This window comes from Salmo salar, chromosome 17, assembly GCF_965601325.2.
Source record: "Salmo salar chromosome 17, fSalSal1, whole genome shotgun sequence".
NCBI lineage: Eukaryota > Metazoa > Chordata > Actinopteri > Salmoniformes > Salmonidae > Salmo > Salmo salar.
Genome location: NC_138307.1, coordinates 75,926,405 through 75,952,283, shown reverse-complemented (window position 1 = coordinate 75,952,283; position 25,879 = coordinate 75,926,405). Strand labels below are relative to the sequence as shown.

Sequence of the window (25,879 nt, the reverse complement as noted above, 5' to 3'; positions counted from 1 at the left end):
TGCCATTATTTATATCTTTCTTTATAGACATTGAACCATGTAATCAACCAAGTTGTCCATACATTTCTAAACAGCAAAGCTTGGTAGAAACAAAACAAATTATAGAAAATGTAACAGTGAATGTTGTGATACAGTACCATTTGAGGTGGTGTTAAAACGGACACAATTCAAAAACAGACGTTGTTTTGAAGAATATTTTCTCATGAATGATAAAACCACACCAGGTCCCGGCTGATGTGAGTCAATGACAATACAATTCAGTCTCCAACACATTCAATCAATAAATGACACTTTACAACTGAGAGACAAGTACCAAAAGAGAACCCATAGGTTTTCAATCCTCTCCGCATGTACCTCATGTTTTCTTCCATAATGCAACACAAACTGAAGAACTCTGAACCATAATCATCATGTCACGACAGTTCTCATTGGACAGGAGGTTGAATGTCCCGATGTTGACATGGATACTAACACTGACGTGATGTTATAACACATTAAAACAGAGCTGTACAATAGGCTAAGATCAGCTAAATGTAATGACATTACTTCATGTTTAGAACACAGGTTTCAAAAAATAGTTTTTAAAAGTCAGTTAAATTGACCTAAAGTTAATCAGAGAAATTTCATTAAAACAAGACTTCAGATTGTGGTGTTTTTTTGTCCAAAAGCAAACCACAACTCAAGGTTGGTAGTAGTAGTGCTAGCTATAACCTGTAGCTGCTAAATGTGTTGATCTAGCTGTAACCTGTAGCTGCTAAATGTGTTGATCTAGCTGAAACCTGTAGCTGCTAAATGTGTTGATCTAGCTATAACCTGTAGCTGCTAAATGTGTTGATCTAGCTGTAACCTGTAGCTGCTAAATGTGTTGATCTAGCTATAACCTGTAGCTGCTAAATGTGTTGATCTAACTATAACCTGTAGCTTCTAAATGTGTTGATCTAGCAGTAACCTGTAGCTGCTAAATGTGTTGATCTAGCTGAAACCTGTAGCTGCTAAATGTGTTGATCTAACTATAACCTGTAGCTGCTAAATGTGTTGATCTAGCAGTAACCTGTAGCTGCTAAATGTGTTGATCTAGCTGAAACCTGTAGCTGCTAAATGTGTTGATCTAGCTATAACCTGTAGCTGCTAAATGTGTTGATCTAGCTGTAACCTGTAGCTGCTAAATGTGTTGATCTAGCTATAACCTGTAGCTGCTAAATGTGTTGATCTAGCTATAACCTGTAGCTGCTAAATGTGTTGATCTAGCTATAACCTGTAGCTAGTACTACAGTAAATGTGCAAGTCCAGAGATAACATTACATATCCGAGTTGAGGACAGAGGAGTGAGGTTAGAGTGGCCTATGTTAAGCCATGAGTAGTCATATCCAGGGTCTAGGGGTCAGGGGTCCAGGCCAAGGTCTAGGGGATCCAGGCCAAGGTCTAGGGGTCGGGGATCCAGGCCAAGGTCTAGGGGTCGGGGATCCAGGCCAAGGTCTAGGGGTCGGGGATCCAGGGCAAGGTCCAGGAGTCGGGTGTCCAGGCCAAGGTCCAGGGGTTGGGGATCCAGGTCAAGGTCTAGGGGTTGGGGATCCAGGTCAAGGTCTAGGAGTTGGGGATCCAGGTCAAGATCTAGGGGTTGGGGATCCAGATCAAGGTCTAGGGGTTGGGGATCCAGATCAAGGTCTAGGGGTTGGGGATCCAGATCAAGGTCTAGGGGTTGGGGATCCAGATCAAGATCTAGGGGTTGGGGATCAAGGCCAAGGTCTAGGGGTTGGAGGTCCAGGCCAAGGGGGTCCAGGCCAAGATCTAGGGGTCGGGAATCCAGGCCAAGGTCTAGGGGTTGGGGATCCAGATCAAGGTCTAGGGGTTGGGGATCCAGATCAAGGTCTAGGGGTTGGGGATCCAGGTCAAGATCTAGGGGTTGGGGATCAAGGCCAAGGTCTAGGGGTTGGAGGTCCAGGCCAAGGGGGTCCAGGCCAAGATCTAGGGGTCGGGAATCCAGGCCAAGGTCTAGGGGTTGGCGGTCTGAGGGTCTGTTGGGCTAGGAGTTTGGTCCAGGGCCTCCAACTTGGGGGGGGGGGGGGCGGTCTGGGGCTCCAAGGGGGGTGGTCTAATGGGACTCTGTCCCGACTAAGAAGCCCTCTCCTCGGGGTGAAGTTGACCGTGAGACCCCTCTCTCAGTGTTGTTGTCTGAGCTGGAGCCACTGTGGTGTTCTGCAGACACAGACACAGTGCTGGAGGGGGTGGTAGAGGAGGGGGGTGTGGTGGTGCTGGTGGAGGAGGGGGGAGGTTTGGTTTTCTCCTTAAAGTCTGTGATGATGACAGTCAGGTCTCCAACCGTGACCTCTAGGTGCTGAGCGCTGCTCCTGTCAATATTTTTTAACCTGGGCCTGATGGAGGGAGAGGAGACAGGTGGATGTTATAAGCCTTTGACAGAGAGAGAGAGAGAGGATGGGGTAAACCACACAAACTGGAGCGCTTATGAAATATGTGGAAACCATATAAAGTTCAAGTCAGAAGTTTACATACACCTTAGCCAAGTACATTTAAACTCAGTTTTCACAATTCCTGACATTTAATCCTTGTAAAAATTCCGTCTTAGGTCAGTTAGGATCACCACTTTATTTTAAGAATGTGAAATGTCAGAATAATAGTGGAGAAAATGATTTATTTTAGCTTTCATTTCTTTCATCACATTCCCAGTGGGTCAGAAGTTTACATACACTCAATTAGTATTTGGTAGCATTGTTTAACTTGGGTCAAACGTTTCGGGTAGCCTTCCAATATGTTGGGTGAATTTTGGCCCATTCCTCCTGACAGAGCTGGTGTAACTGAGTCAGGTTTGTAGGCCTCCTTGCTCGCACATGCTTTTTCAGTTCTGCCCACAAATTTTCTATGGGATTGAGGTCAGGGCTTTATGTTGGCCACTCCAATACCTTGACTTTGTTGTCCTTAAGCCATTTTGCCACAACTTTGGAAGTATGCTTGGGGTCATTGTCCATTTGGAAGACCCATTTGCAATCAAGCTTTAACTTCCTGACTGATGTCTTGAGATGTTGCTTCAATATATCCACCTCATTTTGCTCCCTCATGATGCTATCTATTTTGTGAAGTGCACCAGTCCCTTCTGCAGCAAAGCACCCCCACAACATGATGCTGCCACCCCCGTGCTTCACAGTTGGGATGACGTTCTTCATCTTGCAAGCCTCACCCTTTTTCCTACAAACATAACGATGGTCATTATGGCCAAACACTTCTATTTTTGTTTCATCAGACCAGAGGACATTTCTCCAAAAGTATGATCTTTGTCCTCATGTGCAGTTGCAAACCGTAGTCTGGCTTTTTTATTGCGGGTTTGGAGCAGTGGCTTCTTCCTTGCAGAGCGGCCTTTCAGGTTATGTCGATATAGGACTTGTTTTACTGTGGATATAGATACTTTTGTACCTGTTTCCTCCAGCATCTTCACAAGGTCTTGCTGTTGTTCTGGGATTGATTTGCCCTTTTCGCACCAAAGTACGTTCATCTCTAGGAGACAGAACGCGTCTCCTTCCTGAGCGGTATGACGGCTGCGTGGTCCCATGGTGTTAATACTTGTGTACTATTGTTTGTACAGATGAACGTGGTGCCTTCAGGCGTTTGGAAATTGCTCACAAGGATGAACCAGACTTGTGGAGGTCTACAATTTCTTTTCTGAGGTCTTGGCTGATTTATTTTGATTATCCCATGATGTCAAGCAAAGAGGCACTGAGTTTGAAGGTAGGCCTTGAAATACATCCACAGGTACACCTCCAATTGACTCAAATGATGTCAATTAGCCTATCAGAAGCTTCTAAAGCCATGACATCATTTTCTGGAATTTTCCAAGCTGGTTAAAGGCACAGTCAGTTTAGTGTATGTAAACTTTTGACCCACTGGAATTGTGATACAGTGAATTATAAGTGAAAGAATCTGTCTAAACAATTTTTGTACAAATTAATTGTGTCATGCACAAAGTAGATGTCCTAACCGACTTGCCAAAACTATAGTTCGTTAACAAGAAATTTGTGGATTGAGTTTTAATGACTCCAACCTAAGTGTACGTAAACTTCCGACTTCAACTGTACCTTTCTACTATCATACTACTTTGATACTGCCACACTGACACTAATAATACTAGTAATACTCCCACTATCATACTAATAATAAACACTATCATGCTGATACTAATCACACCATCATACTACTACTACTACTCACACTATCATAGTACTAATCACACCATCATACTACTAATCACACTATCATACTACTACTACTCACACTACTAATCACACTATCATACTACTAATCACACTATCATACTGATACTAATCACACTGATACTAATCATACTGATACTAATCACACTGATACTAATCACACTATCACACTGATACTAATCACACTGATACTAATCACACTATCATACTACTACTAATCACACTATCACACTATCATACTACTACTAATCACACTATCATACTGATACTAATCACACTGATACTAATCACACTGATACTAATCACACTGATACTAATCACACTGATACTAATCACACTATCATACTACTACTAATCACACTATCACACTATCATACTACTACTAATCACACTATCATACTGATACTAATCACACTATCATACTGATACTAATCACACTATCATACTGATACTAATCACACTATCATACTGATACTAATCACACTGATACTAATCATACTATCATACTACTACTAATCACACTATCACACTATCATACTACTACTAATCACACTATCATACTGATACTAATCACACTATCATACTACTACTACTACTACCACTAATCACACTATCATACTACTACTACTAATCACACCATCATACTACTAATCACACCATCATACTACTAATCACACCATCATACTACTACTACTACTCACACCATCATACTGATACTAATCACACCATCATACTGATACTAATCACACCATACTGATACTAATCACACATCATACTGATACTAATCACACCATGATACTACTAATCACACTATCATACTGATACTAATCACACCATCATACTACTACTAATCACACTATCACACTATCATACTACTACTAATCACACTATCATACTACTACTACTCACACTATCATACTACTAATCACACCATCATACTACTACTCACACTATCATACTACCACTAATCACACTATCATACTACCACTAATCACACTATCATACTAATCACACTATCATACTACTATCATACTGATACTAATCACACTATCATACTGATACTAATCACACTGATACTAATCACACTATCATACTACTACTAATCACACTATCACACTACTACTAATCACACTATCATACTGATACTAATCACACTATCATACTGATACTAATCACACTATCATACTGATACTAATCACACTGATACTAATCACACTATCATACTACTACTAATCACACTATCACACTATCATACTACTACTAATCACACTATCATACTACTACTCACACTATCATACTACTAATCACACCATCATACTACTAATCACACCTATCATACTACACTCACACCATCATACTACTAATCACACCATCATACTGATACTAATCACACCATCACACTGATACTAATCACACTATCATACTACTACTCACACTATCATACTGATACTACTCACACTATCACACTGATACTACTAATCACACCATCATACTACTACTAATCACACTATCACACTATCATACTACTACTAATCACACTATCATACTACTACTAATCACACTATCATACTACTAATCACACCATCATACTACTAATCACACCATCATACTACTACTCACACTATCATACTACCACTGATACTAATCACACTATCACACTACATACTAATCACACTATCATACTACTAATCACACCATCATACTGATACTAATCACACTGATACTAATCACACCATCATACTGATACTAATCACACTGATACTAATCACACTGATACTAATCACACCATCATACTGATACTAATCACACTATCATACTGATACTAATCACACTGATACTAATCACACCATCATACTGATACTAATCACACTGATACTAATCACACTGATACTAATCACACCATCACACTGATACTAATCACACTGATACTAATCACACTGATACTAATCACACCATCACACTGATACTAATCACACCATCATACTGATACTAATCACACTGATACTAATCACACCATCATACTGATACTAATCACACTGATACTAATCACACCGATACTAATCACACCATCACACTGATACTAATCACACCATCATACTACTACTACTACTACTACTAATCATACTACTAATCACACTATCATACTGATACTAATCACACCATCATACTGATACTAATCACACCATCATACTGATACTAATCACAGTGATACTAATCATACTGATACTAATCACACTATCATACTGATACTAATCACACTGATACTAATCATACTGATACTAATCACACTATCATACTACTAATCACACTATCATACTACTACTAATCACACTATCATACTACTACTAATCACACTATCATACTACTACTAATCACACCATCATACTACTACTAATCACACCATCATACTACTCACCACCATCATACTACTACTAATCACACTATCATACTACTAATCACACTATCATACTACTAATCACACTATCATACTACTAATCACACCATCATACTACTACTACTAATCACACCATCATACTACTAATCACACCATCATACTACTAATCACACCATCATACTACAACTAATCACACCATCATACTACTACTACTACTACTAATCATACTACTACTACTAATCACACTACTACTAATCACACTATCATACTACTAATCACACCATCATACTACTAATCACACCACCATACTACTACTTCTACTAATCACACCATACTACTACTACTAATCACACTATCATACTACTAATCACACCATCATACTACTAATCACACCACCATACTACTACTTCTACTAATCACACCATACTACTACTAATCACACCACCATACTACTACTTCTACTAATCACACTACAATACTACTTCTACCAATCACACTACAATACTACTACTACTAATCACACTATCATACTACTAATCACACTATCATACTACTACTACTAATCACACTATCATACTACTACTACTACTAATCACACCATCATACTACTACTACTACTACTACTACTACTACTACTCACACCATACTACTACTACTACTACTACTATCATACTGATACTAATCACACCACCATACTACTACTTCTACTAATCACACTATCATACTACTACTTCTACTAATCACACTATCATACTACTAATCACACTATCATACTACTAATCACACTATCATACTACTACTACTAATCACACTATCATACTACTACTAATCACACTATCATACTACTACTACTAATCACACTATCATACTACTACTACTAATCACACTATCATACTACTACTACTAATCACACTATCATACTACTACTACTAATCACACTATCATACTACTACTACTAATCACACTATCATACTACTACTACTAATCACACTATCATACTACTACATCACACTATCTACTACTACTACTACTACTACTCACACTATCATACTACTACTCACACCATACATACTACTAATCACACCATCATACTACTAATCACACATCATACTACTAATCACACCATCATACTACTAATCACACCATCATACTACTAATCACACTATCATACTACTACTCACACCTATCATACTTCTACTAATCACACCATCATACTACTTACACATCACACTATCACACTACATACTACTAATCACACTATCATACTACTACTACTAATCACACTATCATACTACTACTACTAATCACACTATCATACTACTACTACTAATCACACTATCACACTACTACTAATCACACTACTACTACTCACACACACTAATCACACTACTACTATCACACTACTACTAATCACACTATCATACTACTACTAATCACACTCATACTACTAATCACACTATCCACACTACTACTACTACTAATCACACACCATACTACTACTCACACTATCTACTACTAATCACACCACCATACTACTACTCACACTATCATACTACTAATCACACCATCATACTACTAATCACACTATCATACTACTAATCACACTACTCATACTACTAATCACACTATCATACTACTACTACTCACACTACTACTACTCACACTATCATACTACTAATCACACCATCATACTACTACTACTACTAATCACACCATACTACTACTCACACTATCATACTACTACTACTAATCCCACTATCATACTACTACTACTACTACAACACACTATCATACTACTACTACTCACACTCATCACTACTACTAATCACACTATCATACTACTACTAGTCACACTATCATACTACTACATCACACTATCATACTACTACTCACACTATCATACTACTAGTCACACTATCATACTACTACTGCACACTATCATACTACTACTCACACTATCATACTACTACTCACACTATCATACTACTACTCACACTATCATACTACTACTCACACTATCATACTACTACTGTCACACTATCATACTACTACTATCACACTATCATACTACTACTCACACTATCATACTACTACACTCACACTATCATACTACTAATCACACTATCATACTACTAATCACACTATCATACTACTACTACTAATCACACTATCATACTACTACTACTAATCACACTATCATACTACTACTACTAATCACACTATCATACTACTACTACTAATCACACTATCATACTACTACTACTAATCACACTATCATACTACTACTACTAATCACACTATCATACACTACTACTAATCACACTATCATACTACTACTCACACTACTACTAATCACACTACTACTAATCACACTACATACTACTAATCACACTATCATACTACTAATCACACTATCCTACTACTACTACACTACATACTACTATCACACCATCATACTACTACTCACACTATCATACTACTAATCACACCATCATACTACTAATCACACTATCATACTACTACTAATCACACTATCATACTACTAATCACACCATCATACTACTACTACTACTAATCACACCATCATACTACTAATCACACTATCATACTACTACTACTAATCACACTATCATACTACTACACACTATCATACTACTAATCACACTATCATACTACTACTACTCACACTCATCACTACTACTAATCACACTATCATACTACTACTACTAATCACACTATCATACTATCTACTACTAATCACACTATCATACTACTACTACTCACACTATCATACTACTACTACTATCACACTATCATACTACTACATCACACTATCATACTACTACTAATCACACTATCATACTACTACTAATCACACTATCATACTACTACATCACACTATCATACTACTAATCACACTATCATACTACTACTCACACTATCATACTACTACTCACACTATCATACTACTAATCACACCATCATACTACTAATCACACTATCATACTACTACTCACACTATCATACTACTACTACTACTAATCACACTATCATACTACTAATCACACTATCATACTACTACTCACACTATCATACTACTAATCACACTATCATACTACTAATCACACCATCATACTACTACTCACTACTAATCACACCTACTACTACTCACACTATCATACTACTACTACTATCCCACTATCATACTACTACTACTACTAAACACACTATCATACTACTACTACTCACACCATACTACTACTAATCACACTATCATACTACTACATCACACTATCATACTACTACTATCACACTATCATACTACTACTAGTCACACTATCATACTACTACTAGTCACACTATCATACTACTACTAGTCACACTATCATACTACTACTGTCACACTATCATACTACTACTGTCACACTATCATACTACTACTCACACTATCATACTACTACTCACACTATCATACTACTACTCACACTATCATACTACTACTGTCACACTATCATACTACTACTCACACTATCATACTACTAATCACACTATCATACTACTAATCACACTATCATACTACTACTCACACTATCATACTACTACTACAGGTTAAATGCAACAGGTTCATGATAAACAGTTGTTTATCTGTGAATGTTTACCTCATCTTCTTGTGGCTGTTCTTCTTCACTGTGGGCTCTTTGTCATTCTTCTCCTGGTCCGTTCTGTCCTTCTTGTCCTTCTTGGGCAGCAGCGTGGGCGAGGCGAACTGCGGCGCTACCCGCTGAGCAACCAGCTGGGAGACAGGACGAGGCTTCCTGTAGGAGCACACCGTACCATTAGTGAGACAGGGAAGCGTTTAGCGAGCAAAACCAATGTGTTATATTTACAACCTATCTAGTAATTAGCAGTTTCTAAGCCATTTATAAAGTATACCTTAATGTAAAGTGTCAACAATAACGGTTGAAAAAGCTGGAAACTTGGATACAGCAATCAACATTGATCTCAATGTTGCGCAATGACGTCACTTATGGGAAAAACAGAAGTTCGCCAACATAACAAGTGAAAAGGCCAAAGCAGTGACTAACCACCCAGCTTAATACTTAAAAGAACATACAGCATTGAATGCAATCAGTGGGTGTAGCCAAAGCTCCTCTCTGAAGAAGCAGCTACCCCATGTCATCCTCCTCTGTCCAAATGCTTCACAACAACATGCATTATGCAATTATTCCAGTAGCACTGTATGCATGAGCTGCCAGGTCCTGTATGTTGCTTCTTTAGGGACGGACAAATAACTAGTGTGAATGCCAGCCCAGCCCACAGTGCTGACAGACCCATCTGCTGTTCTGCCATGGTGAGATTACTACACCATACAGTCAGTGTGTGTGTGTGTTGTGTTCTGCCATGGTGAGATTACTACACCATACAGTCAGTGTGTGTGTGTGTGTGTGTGTGTGTGTGTGTGTTGTGTTCTGCCATGGTGAGATTACTACACCATACAGTCAGTGTGTGTGTGTGTGTGTGTGTGTGTGTGTGTGTGTGTGTGTGTTTTGTGTTCTGCCATGGTGAGATTACTACACCATACAGTCTCTGTACTGACTGCAGAGTGATCTTTCCTTTCAGTGGTTCTGTCTAGAACAAAACACACACGCTGACATTTCACAGATGAGCCCTGGAGGCATGCAGAAACCCGACCAGCACATTTAGTACGAAATTCACCACCATGAGAGTAATTGTCATCAGCTTGTCTCTAGTCAGTTCCAATCACGCTGTAGTAAGATGGAGTAACAGTTTAGCCTTGTTTCTGCAGTGCTACTTATCAGTATGCTTATCTGTGATACTCTCAAATAGAACAGTACTTGACTTTCTGACACACGGAAACCATGACAACTACAGCTGGACGAGTCGCTAAGGGAAGAGGAAGGCGTTGTTTAGTTTAGATGACCATAATGGCCTCAATTATAAACCTACAGCCTGAAAAAGCTACATTCAAGTGTTGTTCTGAAAATCCCCTTACAGTAACTGCATCAAGACCAGCCAGCGTGGACATGTTTCACATGGCCTATATACTGCCAGAGACACAGAGATGGAGGGAGAGAGAGAGAGAGGGGAGTCGCAGCACAGCCCACCATGGAACTAACCAATGCTGACAACTTTAATCAGCCGGAGAACAATCTCTCAGTAATAACATAATTCATGTTGTTGTGTGTGTTGAAAATCATCTCTGTCCCGACTCCCCAAACACATTGGGATGGATGATGGGAGCGCTTGGTTTTCAGACTGAGTCAATTGCTGCAAGGTGATAGAGGAGACTGCTGCCAGGACTGATGCTGTCATGTTGTACAGAGGTGGAGTGGTTAACAGAGCACAGCAGTTAACCCAATCAGAGGTCATTATGAAAGCACCTACTATAGGTCTCCAGTGTGTGTGTGTGTGTGTGTGTGTTGTCCAGTATTGGCCTAGCATTTACACACCACATCAGGCTGGGCTGGGACAGGGATTCCAATAGGATGACTTTCCTCAGTGTCTGGCTCTGCGCGCTAGCCTATGTTCTGACATTAATACTGTGTGTTGGAACCCCTGTGTGGGAGTGTGATTTTCAATCAATAGCCCACTCCCAGAATCTGTTCTAGAATGGCTAATGGAGTCTGCCACTATGAAAGTAGGACATCAAGGAGGGGTTTAAATAAAGGCACCAAACAGCAGCCAGACAGAGTGGATTTCCTTTCAGCCAGCTAGATAAATAATGATGAGGTGCCTTTAGATCTTACATCACTGTCTCTAGTCTCTACACTGCCCTGACACTTTACATTATTCAACAATCAACTGGTATATATTTCATTGAAATGACTAACGAACAGAAGTAGCCTAAATCTGTCTCTCTCTCTCGTAGGGTATTTCACCCAATAGATATGGGAGATATTTTCACATTCTTTGTGGATCTGTGTAATCTGAGGGAAATATGTGTCTCTAATATGGTCATACATTGGGCAGGAGGTTAGGAAGTGCAGCTCAGTTTCCACCTCATTTTGTGGGCAGTGTGCACATAGCCTGTCTTCTCTTGAGAGCCAGGTCTGCCTACGGCGGCCTTTCTCAATAGCAATCTCTCTGGATGACTGCACATCCTGTCACCCTTCTTCCCACTCTTCCCTCCCCCTGTCTGTCAGCCTCTCTAGTGATGGTGTTGTGTTATACAGTAATGTTAAAACAGAGAGACACCAGGGGTCCTGATGACTCATTGACCCAGGCATAACACTGGTGTCTCACAGGGCTGCTGTTAGACCCCAGCTGGCTGAAACTGTCAGCTCTCAATGTGTTGTACTGCTGCAGTATGTTTCATGGCGGCTGTTAGACCACAGCTGGCTGAAACTGTCAGCTCTCAATGTGTTGTACTGCTGCAGTATGTTTCATGGCTGCTGTTAGACCACAGCTGGCTGAAACTGTCAGCTCTCAATGTGTTGTACTGCTGCAGTATGTTTCATGGCTGCTGTTAGACCACAGCTGGCTGAAACTGTCAGCTCTCAATGTGTTGTACTGCTGCAGTATGTTTCATGGCTGCTGTTAGACCACAGCTGGCTGAAACTGTCAGCTCTCAATGTGTTGTACTGCTGCAGTATGTTTCATGAGGTCAACCTGAAATCATTTGATGTAGTCTTCGCTCTTTCTTTAACACAGTCCACACAAAAACACCAGTTCCCCTTAGACAACATAGTGCAAGTCATTCAATTGAAGACTAATGAAAGATTAGCCCCAGATGCTTTGGTCACCTGACTATCATTGTCATGCCATAGACAACGATACAGATCTGGGATCAGCCCAGTGTAAGCTGAATAATACAGTGTTAATCAGAGCAGAGCAGGAGTGCTCTGTCCTCCCACAGATCAGTCAACCTACAGGCTCAGTGTTCTGTCACATCTCCCTTTCAGCAGGTCGCTGTGTGTGTGTGTGTGTGTGTGTGTGTTACACCTCCTCCTGGGATCCAGTGACATGATTAATGTCTCTCCCTGCCAGAACATGCTACTGCTATGCTGCTCTCCATTGGAGCTGTGTGTGTGTGTGTGTGTGTGTGTGTGTGTGTGTGTGTGTGTGTGTGAGAGAGATTGCTCTCTGCTTCCTATAGTTTATGGCACCTCCACAGCATTTAGCCCACTACGCCCTAGACCCCCCCCTACTCTGGAAGTCCTATAGAGTCATTTTCTCAGGTGATATTTATATACACACACGTACATTTGCATTCTATTCTATGTTGCATCACAGCGTACTGTACAGTTTAGTATGGTGTAGGTGTAGGGATAAAAAGACAGCTTACATGCACTGTGTAGAGAATATTTGTAAGTATGCCCCGTGATTGGTGGAGGGAGATGCCCACGCAGTGTACTGTACAATTTACATAATATAACATTCACTGCTGAAAGTCTGAAATAGGCATAGGTAAACAGTACCGACATGACAACTGGATTTTCAGTTCAACAGACCTTTTCTCCAGAGGTCCTGCAAAGGACTACATGGAGGGTGTGTGTGTGTGTTCACTGCTCACACACTTGAGCAGTTCCCCCATCATTCAAGCTGTCATACGAGCCCTCAGGTGAAGTTCAGTAAATATCCGTGTGAACTTGTGGAAATATACTAGCATAATACTGGCTACAGTAAAATCCTGACTGTTCCTTCCCTTGGGCTGAAAGTGTCAGAGAACTCATTAGTGGACAGCTGGTGGGTTGAAAGGTCAAATACAATTAGGTCTTCACACACCCAGTTATTAGACTGCTAGCAGGACGGCTAATGTTTGGAACGCGCCGTTTCTAACAGTTGTCTAGCAGCAGTTAAATCACCCTTTCATGAAGAGTGTTTTATTGTTTTCTAATGACTAGAAGCCAGAGCAGTGAGAGCACTGGAATAACGTGGTGTCTCCTCTCCAATGGCTGTAAAATACCTGAACAGAGTGGGATAATCATTAAAAGAATGGCGTGTAATTTGCCTTCCTGTATTCACCTCCTATTGTGGCTAATGGCGTGTCTTTAATGGCCTGGCAATAACGCGTGGCCTAGTGTTTACTGCCGTGCCAATCCAACTGCACGTCACAAGCTCTTTTGTCATGTTCGTTTTGGTTACCCCCTCCTCTCTCCCTCGTTTCTTCTCTCTTCCCTCTGTCCCTCCTCCTCCTCCCTCCTTTCTTCCTCCCTGGCGTCTGTTGCCATCCTCCCATCCTGGAGACATTACAGCCTCGTTGACAACATGCTTTCAATTCTGGTTCTATCTTCTCAGCAGCATCAGAGAGCTGCTCTGCTAAACCTCAGCTTTGTAAAACATTCATCTTAATCTAACTGCTGGCTGCACACAACCCAACCGTCTCCCTCTCTCCCCCCGTGTCTCTCTCTCTCCCCGTGTGCCTCTCCCTCTCCCCCCGTGTCTCTCTCTCCCCCCGTGTCTCTCTCTCTCCCCGTGTCTCTCTCTCTCCCCGTGTCTCTCTCTCCCCGTGTGTCTCTCTCTCTCCTCGTGTCTCTCTCTCTCCCCGTGTGTCTCTCTCTCTCCCCGTGTGTCTCTCTCTCTCCCCGGGTCTCTCTGTCCCTTTCTCCTCGTGTCTCCCTCTCTCTCCCCGTCTCTCTCTGTCCCTTTCTCCCCGTGTCTCTCTCTCTCCCCGTCTCCCTCTCCCCCCCGTCTCTCTCTCTGGCTCTCTCTCCCCGTCTCCCTCTCCCCCCCGTCTCTCTCTCTGGCTCTCTCTTCCCGTCTCTCTCTCTCCCCATGTCTCTCTCTCTCCCCGTGTGTCTCTCTCTCCCCGTGTGTCTCTCTCTCTCCCCGTGTGTCTCTCTCTCTCCCCGTGTGTCTCTCTCTCTCCCCGTGTCTCTCTCTCTCCCCGTGTCTCTCTCTCTCTCCCTGTGTCTCTCTGTCTCTCTCTCTCCCCGTGTGTCTCTCTCTCCCCGTGTCTCTCTCTCTCTCCCCCCGTGTCTCTCTCTCTCCCAGTGTCTCTCTGTCCCTCTCTCTCCCCGTGTGTCTCTCTCTCCCCGTGTGTCTCTCTCTCTCCCCGTGTCTCTCTCTCTCCCCGTGTCTCTATGTCTCCCCGTGTCTCTCTGTCTCTCTCTCTCCCCGTGTCTCTCTCTCCCCGTGTGTCTCTCTCTCCCCGTGTCTCTCTCTCTCCCCGTGTCTCTCTGTCCCTCTCTCTCCCCGTGTGTCTCTCTCTCCCCGTGTGTCTCTCTCTCCCCGTGTCTCTCTCTCTCTCCCCGTGTGTCTCTCTCCCCCCGTGTCTCTCTCTCTCTCCCCCCGTGTCTCTCTCTCTCTCCCCCGTGTGTCTCTCTCTCTCCCCCGTGTGTCTCTCTCTCTCCCCCGTGTGTCTCTCTCTCTCTCCCCGTGTGTCTCTCTCTCTCTCCCCGTGTGTCTGTCTCTCTCTCTCCCCGTGTGTCTCTCTCTCTCTCCCCGTGTGTCTCTCTCTCTCCCAGTGTGTCTCTCTCTCTCCCAGTGTGTCTCTCTGTCCCGTGTCTCTCCCTCTCTCCCCTTGTGTCTCCCTCTCTCCCCGCGTGTCTCTCTCTCTGGCTCTCTCTCCCCGTCTCCCTCTCCCCCCCGTCTCTCTCTCTGGCTCTCTCTTCCCGTCTCTCTCTCTCCCCATGTCTCTCTCTCTCCCCGTGTGTCTCTCTCTCCCCGTGTGTCTCTCTCTCTCCCCGTGTGTCTCTCTCTCTCCCCGTGTGTCTCTCTCTCTCCCCGTGTCTCTCTCTCTCCCCGTGTCTCTCTCTCTCCCCGTGTCTCTCTCTCTCCCTGTGTCTCTCTGTCTCTCTCTCTCCCCGTGTGTCTCTCTCTCCCCGTGTCTCTCTCTCTCTCCCCCCGTGTCTCTCTCTCTCCCAGTGTCTCTCTGTCCCTCTCTCTCCCCGTGTGTCTCTCTCTCCCCGTGTGTCTCTCTCTCTCCCCGTGTCTCTCTCTCTCCCCGTGTCTCTCTCTCTCCCCGTGTCTCTCTGTCTCCCCGTGTCTCTCTGTCTCTCTCTCTCCCCGTGTCTCTCTCTCCCCGTGTGTCTCTCTCTCCCCGTGTGTCTCTCTCTCCCCGTGTCTCTCTGTCCCTCTCTCTCCCCGTGTGTCTCTCTCTCCCCGTGTGTCTCTCTCTCCCCGTGTCTCTCTCTCCCCCCGTGTCTCTCTCTCTCTCCCCCCGTGTCTCTCTCTCTCTCCCCCGTGTGTCTCTCTCTCTCCCCCGTGTGTCTCTCTCTCTCCCCCGTGTGTCTCTCTCTCTCTCCCCGTGTGTCTCTCTCTCTCTCCCCGTGTGTCTGTCTCTCTCTCTCCCAGTGTGTCTCTCTCTCTCCCCGTGTGTCTCTCTCTCTCCCAGTGTGTCTCTCTCTCTCCCAGTGTGTCTCTCTGTCCCGTGTCTCTCCCTCTCTCCCCTTGTGTCTCCCTCTCTCCCCGCGTGTCTCTCTCTCTCCCCGTGCCTCTCTCTCTCTCCCCGTGTGTCTCTCTCTCTCTCCCCGCGTGTCTCTCTCTCTCCCCGCGTGTCTCTCTCTCTCTCCCCGCGTGTCTCTCTCTCTCTCCCCGCGTGTCTCTCTCTCTCGCTCTCTCTCTCCCCGTGTGTCTCCCTCTCTCCCCGTGTGTCTCTCTCTCTCTCCCCCCGTGTGTCTCTCTCTCTCCCCCCCCCGTGTGGCTCTCTCTCTCCCCGTGTGTCTCTCTCTCTCCCCGTGTGTCTCTCTCTCTCTCCCCCCCGTGTGTCTCTCTCTCTCTCCCCCCCGTGTGTCTCTCTCTCCCCCCCCCCCGTGTGTCTCTCTCTCTCCCCGTGTGTCTCTCTCTCTCCCCCCCCCCGTGTGTCTCTCTCTCTCCCCGTGTGTCTCTCTCTCTCCCCGTGTCTCTCCATCTCTCTTTCTACCTCCATCTCTCTTTCTACCTCCATCTCTCTCCTCCCCTCTTTTACCCCAAATGAGCTCAGTACCAACTCATCCATCTGGGAGTAAAGTTAGGCCTGTTTGACACAGATACGGGTAACTTTTGACCTATGTAACTAATTCCATATTAAAACCGGATTACAAAAGTCAGTGACCATGCAATGATCTTACATAGGGTCTACATTATTGTTCAAGCTAAAATTAGTGACCACAATATAATCTTTGAGATATATATAATATCTCAAGCTAAATAAAGCCAGAGGGAAATAGAAAGGTCATATTAATATCCTCCATAATCCATGTCCTACATTAGACTTAGTACACCAGCTGTCTGGCTCTTTCCCCCACTGGAAGAGCCCTCCCTCCCTCCCTCCCTCCCTAGAAGAGACAGCCAACCCCCTGGAGTGTGCTGTGTGTGGACGGGTGGGTGACGCAGGTCGAGTCATGTTGCTATTGGCCCTTCATTAACTACCGCGACCTCCTTTGTTGGCCATCTTGCTAGCATCACCTCTGGTAGGAGCTGTGTTGTTGTTGCTGTAGAGGGCAGAGGGTTAGCGCTTGGCCTTGATGAAGTAGACCGTCTCTCTGAGAGGAGAGGAAAGGAAGAGAGGAAAAAGATGAGAGGAAAGGAAGGGAGGACAGCACTGAGATCTCTTCCTGTCCCTCTTGAGAATACATCTCAGTGAATGATAGTCTACCGTTTGTTTTTTTGAAGGACCACACGCCGGTAGGTGTCTGAGTGCCGGCATTTTCGTCCATTTCTACACGTAAAATCGGTTCGCACTCGGTTGGCAAATTACGGTCGGCACTTTGTTCAGAGATGCTAAGTACCATCGGCTGGCAAACGTGAACTGTGTTGCTGCTCTGGGCAGATGGCAAGTGCTTGGCCCTTCTGGAGCAGAGGTCCCTCTCAGACTCTCTCTCTCTTAGCCCCTTGTCTTCTGTGTGTGGAGGGAATTTGATGTCTCTCTCTTTCTTCTCCCTCTGCTATCTTCCTGTGTGTGCAGCGGTGGTTGAGTTGTTTGTAATGGTGGTGACCCCCTGGCTGCTTTAAGAGTGTTGTCCTGATGAAAATCTCTGTTCCACTGATGACATCACACTGATTAAGCCCTAGCATACTAATGAGCCTAGCTCTGGTTGTCTGGCAGCTGCTGTAGCAGCCTCATTTCAGAGACTAGACACACACACACACACACACACGCACACACACTCAGGCCCCCCAAAACCCACACACACACACAAACAAATGACATACACACAAATACACGTGCACAGACCCGTGTACACACAACATTCCAGTCACAGAGGCAATGGAGACAATTGGGTCTGCCTCCACACTGTTAGCTGGCTCATTTGAAAACTGCTCTTTAAACCAGGATAATTGGTTTTGCATGAAGGAGAAGGATAATGTTCAACCTTTGGTAATAAAACCACACACACACACAGAGACAGAGAGAGAGACGGAGCGACAGAGAGAGAGAGAGAGCTAGCTATTCTTGCATGGCTTTGTTTCTCTTGTTGTCCATGAAAGCAAGATGTCACTCAGGGACAACACCAGGGTGACTGTGACTCAATAACACCGACGTCATGGTGCCAGGCTCTGGTCAAAAGTAGTGCACTATATAGGGAATAGGTACCATTTGGGATGTGGACACACTTACTCATTGAAGGGTTTTTCTTTATTTTTACTATTTTCTACATTGTAGAATAATAGTGAAGACATCAACACTATCAAATAACACATATGGAATCATGTAGTAACCCAAAAACTGTTAAACAAATAAAAATATATTTGATATTCTTCAAAGTAGCCACCCTTTGCCTTGATGACAGCTTTGCACACTCTTGGCATTCTGTCAACCAGCTTCGTGAGGAATGCTTTTCCAACCGTCTTGAAGGAGTTCCCAATTATGCCGAGCACTTGTTGGCCGCTTTTCCTTCACTCTGCGGTCGTACTCATCCCAAACCATCTCAATTGGGTAGAGGCCGGGTGATTGTGGAGGCCAGGTCATCTGATGCAGCACTGCATCACTCTCCTTCTTGGTCAAATAGCCTTTACACAGCCTGGAGGTGTGTTGGGTCATTGTCCTGTTGAAAAACAAATGATAGTGGGACTAAGCGCAAACCAGATGGGATGGCGTATCGCTTCAGAATGCTGTGATAGCCATGCTGGTTAAGTGTGCCTTGAATTCTAAAAATAAATCACAGACCGTGTCACCAGCAAAGCACCCCCACACCCCCTCCTCCATGCTTCACGGTGGGAACCACACATGTGGAGATCATCCGTTCACCTATTCTGCGTCTCATAGAGACACAGCGGTTGGAACTAAAAATCTTACAATTTGGACTCATCAGACCAAAATGACAGATTTCCACCAGTCTAATGTCCATCGGTTGTGTTTCTTGGCCCAAGCAAGTCTCTTCTTCTTATTGGTGTCTTTTAGTAGTGGTTTCTTTGCAGCAATTTGACCATGAAGGCCTGATTCACGCAGTCTCCTCTGAACAGTTGATGTTGAGATGTGTCTGTTACTTGAACACTGTGAAGCATTTATTTGGGCTGCAATTTCTGAGGCTGGTAACTAATGAATTTATCCTCTGCAGCAGAGGTACCTCTGGGTCTTCCTTTCCTGTGGTGGTCCTAATTAGAGCCAGTTTCATCTTAGCGCTTGATGGTTTTTGCGACTGCACTTGAACAAACTTTAAAAGTCCTTGAACTGTTCCGGATTGACTGACTGTCGTTTCTCTTTGCTTATTTGAACTGTTCTTGACATAATATGGATTTGTTCTTTTACCAAATAGGGCTATCTTCTGTATACCACCCCTACCTTGCCACAACACAACTAATTGGCTCAAACGCATTAAGAAGGAAAGAAATAACAAAAAATGTAATTTTAACAAGGCACACCTGTTAATTGAAATGTGTGCAAAGCGATCATCAAGACAAAAGGTGGCTATTTTGAAGAATATAAAATATATTTTGATTGTTTAACACTTTTTTGGTTACTACATGATTCCATATGTGTTATTTCATAGTTTTGATGTCTTCACTATTATTCTACAATGTAGAAAATAGTAAAAATTAAGAAAACCCCTTCAATGAGTAGGTGTGTCCAAACATTTGATTGGTACTGTACATTCACAGTCAGCTAAGCTTTGGCAGATGTCCCCTGGACATCCTTACCCACCATGACATAAGATTAGGGATGCACGATATATCGGAATCAGACGATATTAGCTAAAAATGCCAACATCGACCTGATGTCTAGTTTAACGCCGATGTGCAAAACCGATGTCAAAGCTGACGTGCATACCTATATAACGTAGGTAGATGACTTAAAGACGGCACTAAAAATACAGCGCTACACAGAACAAACACAGAAAAATACTAAGTGCACACTTCCAACAACTAAACAAGTTCAAGTCGAGCAGTCATTTGAAAGAGTAAAGAGTAAAAAAAAAAATCTGCGAGACAACTCAAAGGCGAAAACCATGAATATCAAAATAATGGAATTCATTGTCCTTGACAATCAAGCATTCTCTGTCGTGGATGATGTTGGCTTTCGCGACTGGTCGAGCATCTTGAGCCCTGGTACACACTACCAAGTAGGCACTATTTTTCAGATGTTGCCCTACCGGAGTTACACAGTATTGTTGAAATGCACATCTATGAGCTACTTGCTATGGGCGTCACTGCTATTAGCTTCACGACTGACATTTGCACCAGCGATGTCAACCCCATGAGCATGCTGAGTGTGACAGCACAGTGGATCGACAAGGACTTCGTACTGAGGAAAGCCGTATTGCATGCTCAAGAATGTGCTGGTTTTCATACCGCTGCTGCCACTTTAATGGCATTTGAGAACATGTTTGAAACTAGGAAACATGAACACTCTCCTAGCACCATTTGAACAACTGACTGGAGAAATAAGCTCATCAACTGCGTCTGCAGCAGACGTGATACCCTCTGTCATGGCATTGAAGCGCCTGCTCAACAAAACTGCCCACACAGACCGTGGGGTTAAAACTTACAAAAGTACTCAAGGCTGTGAACAAGTGATTCTGTGGCATTCTCTCTGAGCCTCTTTACTGCCACCGTGCTCGATACTAGGTACAAGGATCGCTACTATGATGCAGAACAGAAAAACGGGGTTTACGTGAAATGTTACATACACAGCTGGACAAGATGGAAACGGACACAGTGACAGTGCGCACCGAGGAAGAGAAGCCAAGGACAGATAGAGCTGAAACTTCACTGCTTGACATGTATGATGAAATCCTGGTTGAGACTGAACAAATGAACAATGAAACAGCACAGCAAGTAAGTGAAAGAAATAGGTTTTGATGATGGATTTGAGGTTTTTAATGGTAATGGGGACATATATAAATGCCAACAAAATAACTTTTTTTGTCAGTGTGGTATGTGTGTAACCTTTATATAACTATGCAAGTCAGTTAAGAACAAATTCTTATCTACAATGACGGCCAAACCCGGACAACACTGGGCCCTATGGGACTCCCAATCACGGCCGGATGTCATACTGCCTGGATTCGAACCAGGGACTGTAGTGACACCTCTTGCACTGAGATGCAGTGCCTTAGACTGCTGTGTCCATGTGTGTGTGTGTGTTAACTATTTAACTGTACGAGAATGCTTAAAAGTCCACTTAAATGTTAAATGTTGGTTATCTGTATAATTTTTTGGGGCAAGGAAAATATCGGATATTGGTATCGGCCAAAAATGTAATATTGGTGCATCCCTACATAAGATGGATGATGTTCCCTGGACCACAACATCCTCTACCACCATGACATAAGATGGATGATGTCCCCTGGACCTGAAGATCCTTACCCACCATGACATAAGATGGATGATGTCCCCTGGACCTGAAGATCCTTACCCACCATGACATAAGATGGATGATGTACCCTGGACCACAAGATCCTCTACCACCATGACATAAGATGGATGATGTCCCCTGCACCTGAAGATCCTTACCCACCATGACATAAGATGGACGACGTCCCCTGGACCACAAGATCCTCTACCACCATGACATAAGATGGATGATGTCCCCTGGACCTGAAGATCCTTACCCACCATGACATAAGATGGATGATGTCCCCTGGACCTGAAGATCCTTACCCACCATGACATAAGATGGATGATGTACCCTGGACCACAAGATCCTCTACCACCATGACATGAGATGGATGATGTCCCCTGGACCACAAGATCCTTACCCACCATGACATAAGATGGATGATGTCCCCTGGACCACAACATCCTCTACCACCATGACATAAGATGGATGATGTCCCCTGGACCACAACATCCTCTACCACCATGACATAAGATGGATGATGTCCCCTGGACCTGAAGATCCTCTACCACCATGACATAAGATGGATGATGTCCCCTGGACCACAACATCCTCTACCACCATGACATAAGATGGATGATGTCCTCTGCACCTGAAGATCCTCTACCACCATGACATAAGATGGATGATGTTCCCTGGACCACAACATCCTCTACCACCATGACATAAGATGGATGATGTCCCCTGGACCTGAAGATCCTCTACCACCATGACATAAGATGGATGATGTCCCCTGGACCTGAAGATCCTTACCTACCATGACATAAGATGGATGATGTCCCCTGGACCTGAAGATCCTTACCTACCATGACATAAGATGGATGATGAGAGCCGTGATGATTAAATACCGACCTGCCTCCTGCCCTCCACTTCCCCTTCCCACTGAGTTCATCAACACCGCCAGCCTTGTCAAAGCATGTGTGTGTGTGCCTGCAGTGTGTGTGTGTGCCTGCAGTGTGTGTGTGCGCCTGCAGTGTGTGTGTGCGCCTGCAGTGTGTGTGTGTGCCTGCAGTGTGTGTGTGTGCCTGCAGTGTGTGTGGGTGCCTGCAGTGTGTGTGGGTGCCTGCAGTGTGTGTGGGTGCCTGCAGTGTGTGGGTGCCTGCAGTGTGTGTGTGTGTGCCTGCAGTGTGTGTGTGTGTGCCTGCAGTGTGTGTGTGTGTGCCTGCAGTGTGTGTGTGCGCGTGTCTTTTTACCTTTGTTTAACTAGGCAGGTCAGTTAAGAACAAATTCTTATTTTCAATGATGGTCTAGTGAGTTAACTGCCTTGTTCAGGGGCAGAACAACAGACTTTTACCTTGTCAGCTCAAGGATTCAATCTTGCAACCTTTCGGTTAAAAGTCCAACTCTCTAACCACTAAGCTACCTGCCTCCCCAGTGTGTGTGTGTGTGTGTGTGTGTGTGTGTGTGTGTGTGTGTGTGTGTGTGTGTGTGTGTGTGTGTGTGTGTGTGTGTGTGTGTCTGCGGTGTGTGTGTGTGAAGTGTGTGTGCGCAGCGTGCTGCTCTAGAAGACTAATGTTCTCTCTCCACTCAGATGAGGTGTTAACCCCAGACAGGATATGACCATATCAACTAGCTCCAGTTCATGACCCATCTATGTCTCTTAGCTCCGTATTGGGGGTTGGAATAACAAGGAATAACAAGGATGGAACAGCTCAGGTTTTGTGCCTGTCATGTTAGAATATTCCATGTAGTGCACTACATTTAAACAGGGCCCTGGTCTAAACTAGTGCACTACCTCGGGAATAAGGTGCCATTTGGGACACCACCATGCCTTGCCTTTCTAGTCTGGAAGGAAGGAAAGTTGCAGTTCAAGTTTTCAATGGAAGCTATGAATCAGAGTGAAACTAAAACTACATGTAACCTTTTTTCAATTAACACATCGAACCTGGCTCCACATCCTTCTTCAAACAACGATGACACGTGATTACAGAGCCATTTTTCATAGATTAGTTTCAAGGCAAGGGTAGCCTAGTTTCAGGGGAAGGACTCAGTAGCCTACTGCGACTTGATCTTTATTTATTCAGGTAGTCTCATTGAGATAACATCTCTTTCAAGAGAGACCTGGTAACTACTCTATAATGATTGCATAATAGCTGGTCATGTCACTTCACCTCTCTATTGTAGATAAACACATACACTTATTATTGCCGATTGTCTACAGAATTGGCCTACATAGAGTTAGTATCAACTAGGCCAAATTCATTTAAAACATGTTTTTTCATTGTGCTTGACCATGCGTACAAATAGAGGTTGTTTTTCTAACTACAATAGATGATAGTGATTACCATGTTTTTTAAGGATACTCCATGTGTTCTTAGATGCACTCCATTTCATAACCAGCATCCATGCTGTTCCATGGAACACAATACAAATCAGGTTACTAGAAAATCGCACACTGTACAGCTGATCAGCAGGCTACTGCAGCATAAAGACGTCCAGATTTCTCATGTTTACATGCATCATTTCATAAACTAAAATTAATGGACACAACCTGATACAACAATACTTACAAATACGCGTGTCGACCATCCATTTGCACGACCATAATAGCATTTATCATCGAGCAAAATGAATCGTATCCACTTACCGTGTTGACGTCCCTTTCCTTACATCGCACATCATGCACTTGAAAGCCTCCGCGGTGTTCTTGTATGTGCAAACGCTACAGTCCCAATTTCCCTCTTCCGCCGAAGGCTTTGGTTGACGCTTCGGCCTTCGAACAAAACAAAAAGGACATAAAGCACGTCAGTTTCACATCCCCAGTTCAGGGTGCTGCGTGTGCATCATGTGTAGGCTATATGCTCGCGTTGTCAAACATCTGGGAAGATGATCCATTCAGTGTTCCGAAATTGTTCTGTTTTACGAGCTCGCGCTATGATTTGACACTGCAATAAAACAGACAGTCCGCCATGGTTGTTACACCGCGGCTACCACACACACACACACACACACACACACACACACACACACACACACACACACACACACACACACACACACCACACACCACACCACACACACACCACACCACATACACAAGAGTGTTTCAATTATGTGTCATGGTGTCCACTTCAAGCATCAATGACACCAGCGCAATGAATGAGTCAGACATTACCTGGTTGGACTCTTCTTGTCTCCCATGCCGCCAAAAGTTTGTTTGCGGATGTTGAAATAAGGACAGTCCCTACGTATTCTTTAAGAAAGCAATACGCGAGGAGGTATCGCACGGCTCCCAGCTGTCGTGGAAACTCCAGTTGGAGGATGGTCACATGACGCGGCTTGTCCAATCACATTTGAAGCCATTTCCTGAGGATATAGCGCAGACAGGAACACACATTCCTGATTCAAATGGATACATTTGTAATAACACTCGTCTTTGTAACACATACGCTAATGTAACCGTAATTATGCATTATTAGGGTCTAATGAGGTGTCTTTTGACATTTTATCATAAACTTCTTGAGATTGTTCAATGTCTTCGACGGGTGAATTCCCAATCATTGCAGGGGTGGAGAAAATTAGATTCCATCCTTTTGATTTATG

At 43.7% G+C, this 25,879-nt stretch overlaps 1 protein-coding gene across 1 annotated transcript; it reads right to left on the bottom strand.

The window, feature by feature from the left end:
• On the bottom strand, nucleotides 1–25,604 carry LOC123731903 (YY1-associated factor 2). The gene is made up of 4 exons (XM_082964124.1): nucleotides 25,452–25,604; nucleotides 24,924–25,049; nucleotides 10,275–10,430; nucleotides 1–2,372 (listed from the first exon to the last, which is right to left on the bottom strand). Exons 1-4 carry the CDS (start codon nucleotides 25,475–25,477, stop codon nucleotides 2,093–2,095), a joined length of 588 nt encoding a protein of 195 aa, XP_082820250.1. The 5' UTR covers nucleotides 25,478–25,604; the 3' UTR covers nucleotides 1–2,092.
• Between the last annotated feature and the right edge of the window lie 275 nt (nucleotides 25,605–25,879).

Excerpts from the sequence above, each read along its gene's own strand:
- LOC123731903 (XM_082964124.1), bottom strand. The coding sequence starts at position 25,477 with ATGGGAGACAAGAAGAGTCCAACCAG. Across the intron at positions 10,431-24,923 it reads AGGAAAGGGACGTCAACACG|GAAGCCTCGTCCTGTCTCCC; the intron begins GTAAGTGGATAC and ends GTGCTCCTACAG. Across the intron at positions 2,373-10,274 it reads AACAGCCACAAGAAGATGAG|GCCCAGGTTAAAAAATATTG; the intron begins GTAAACATTCAC and ends TCCCTCCATCAG.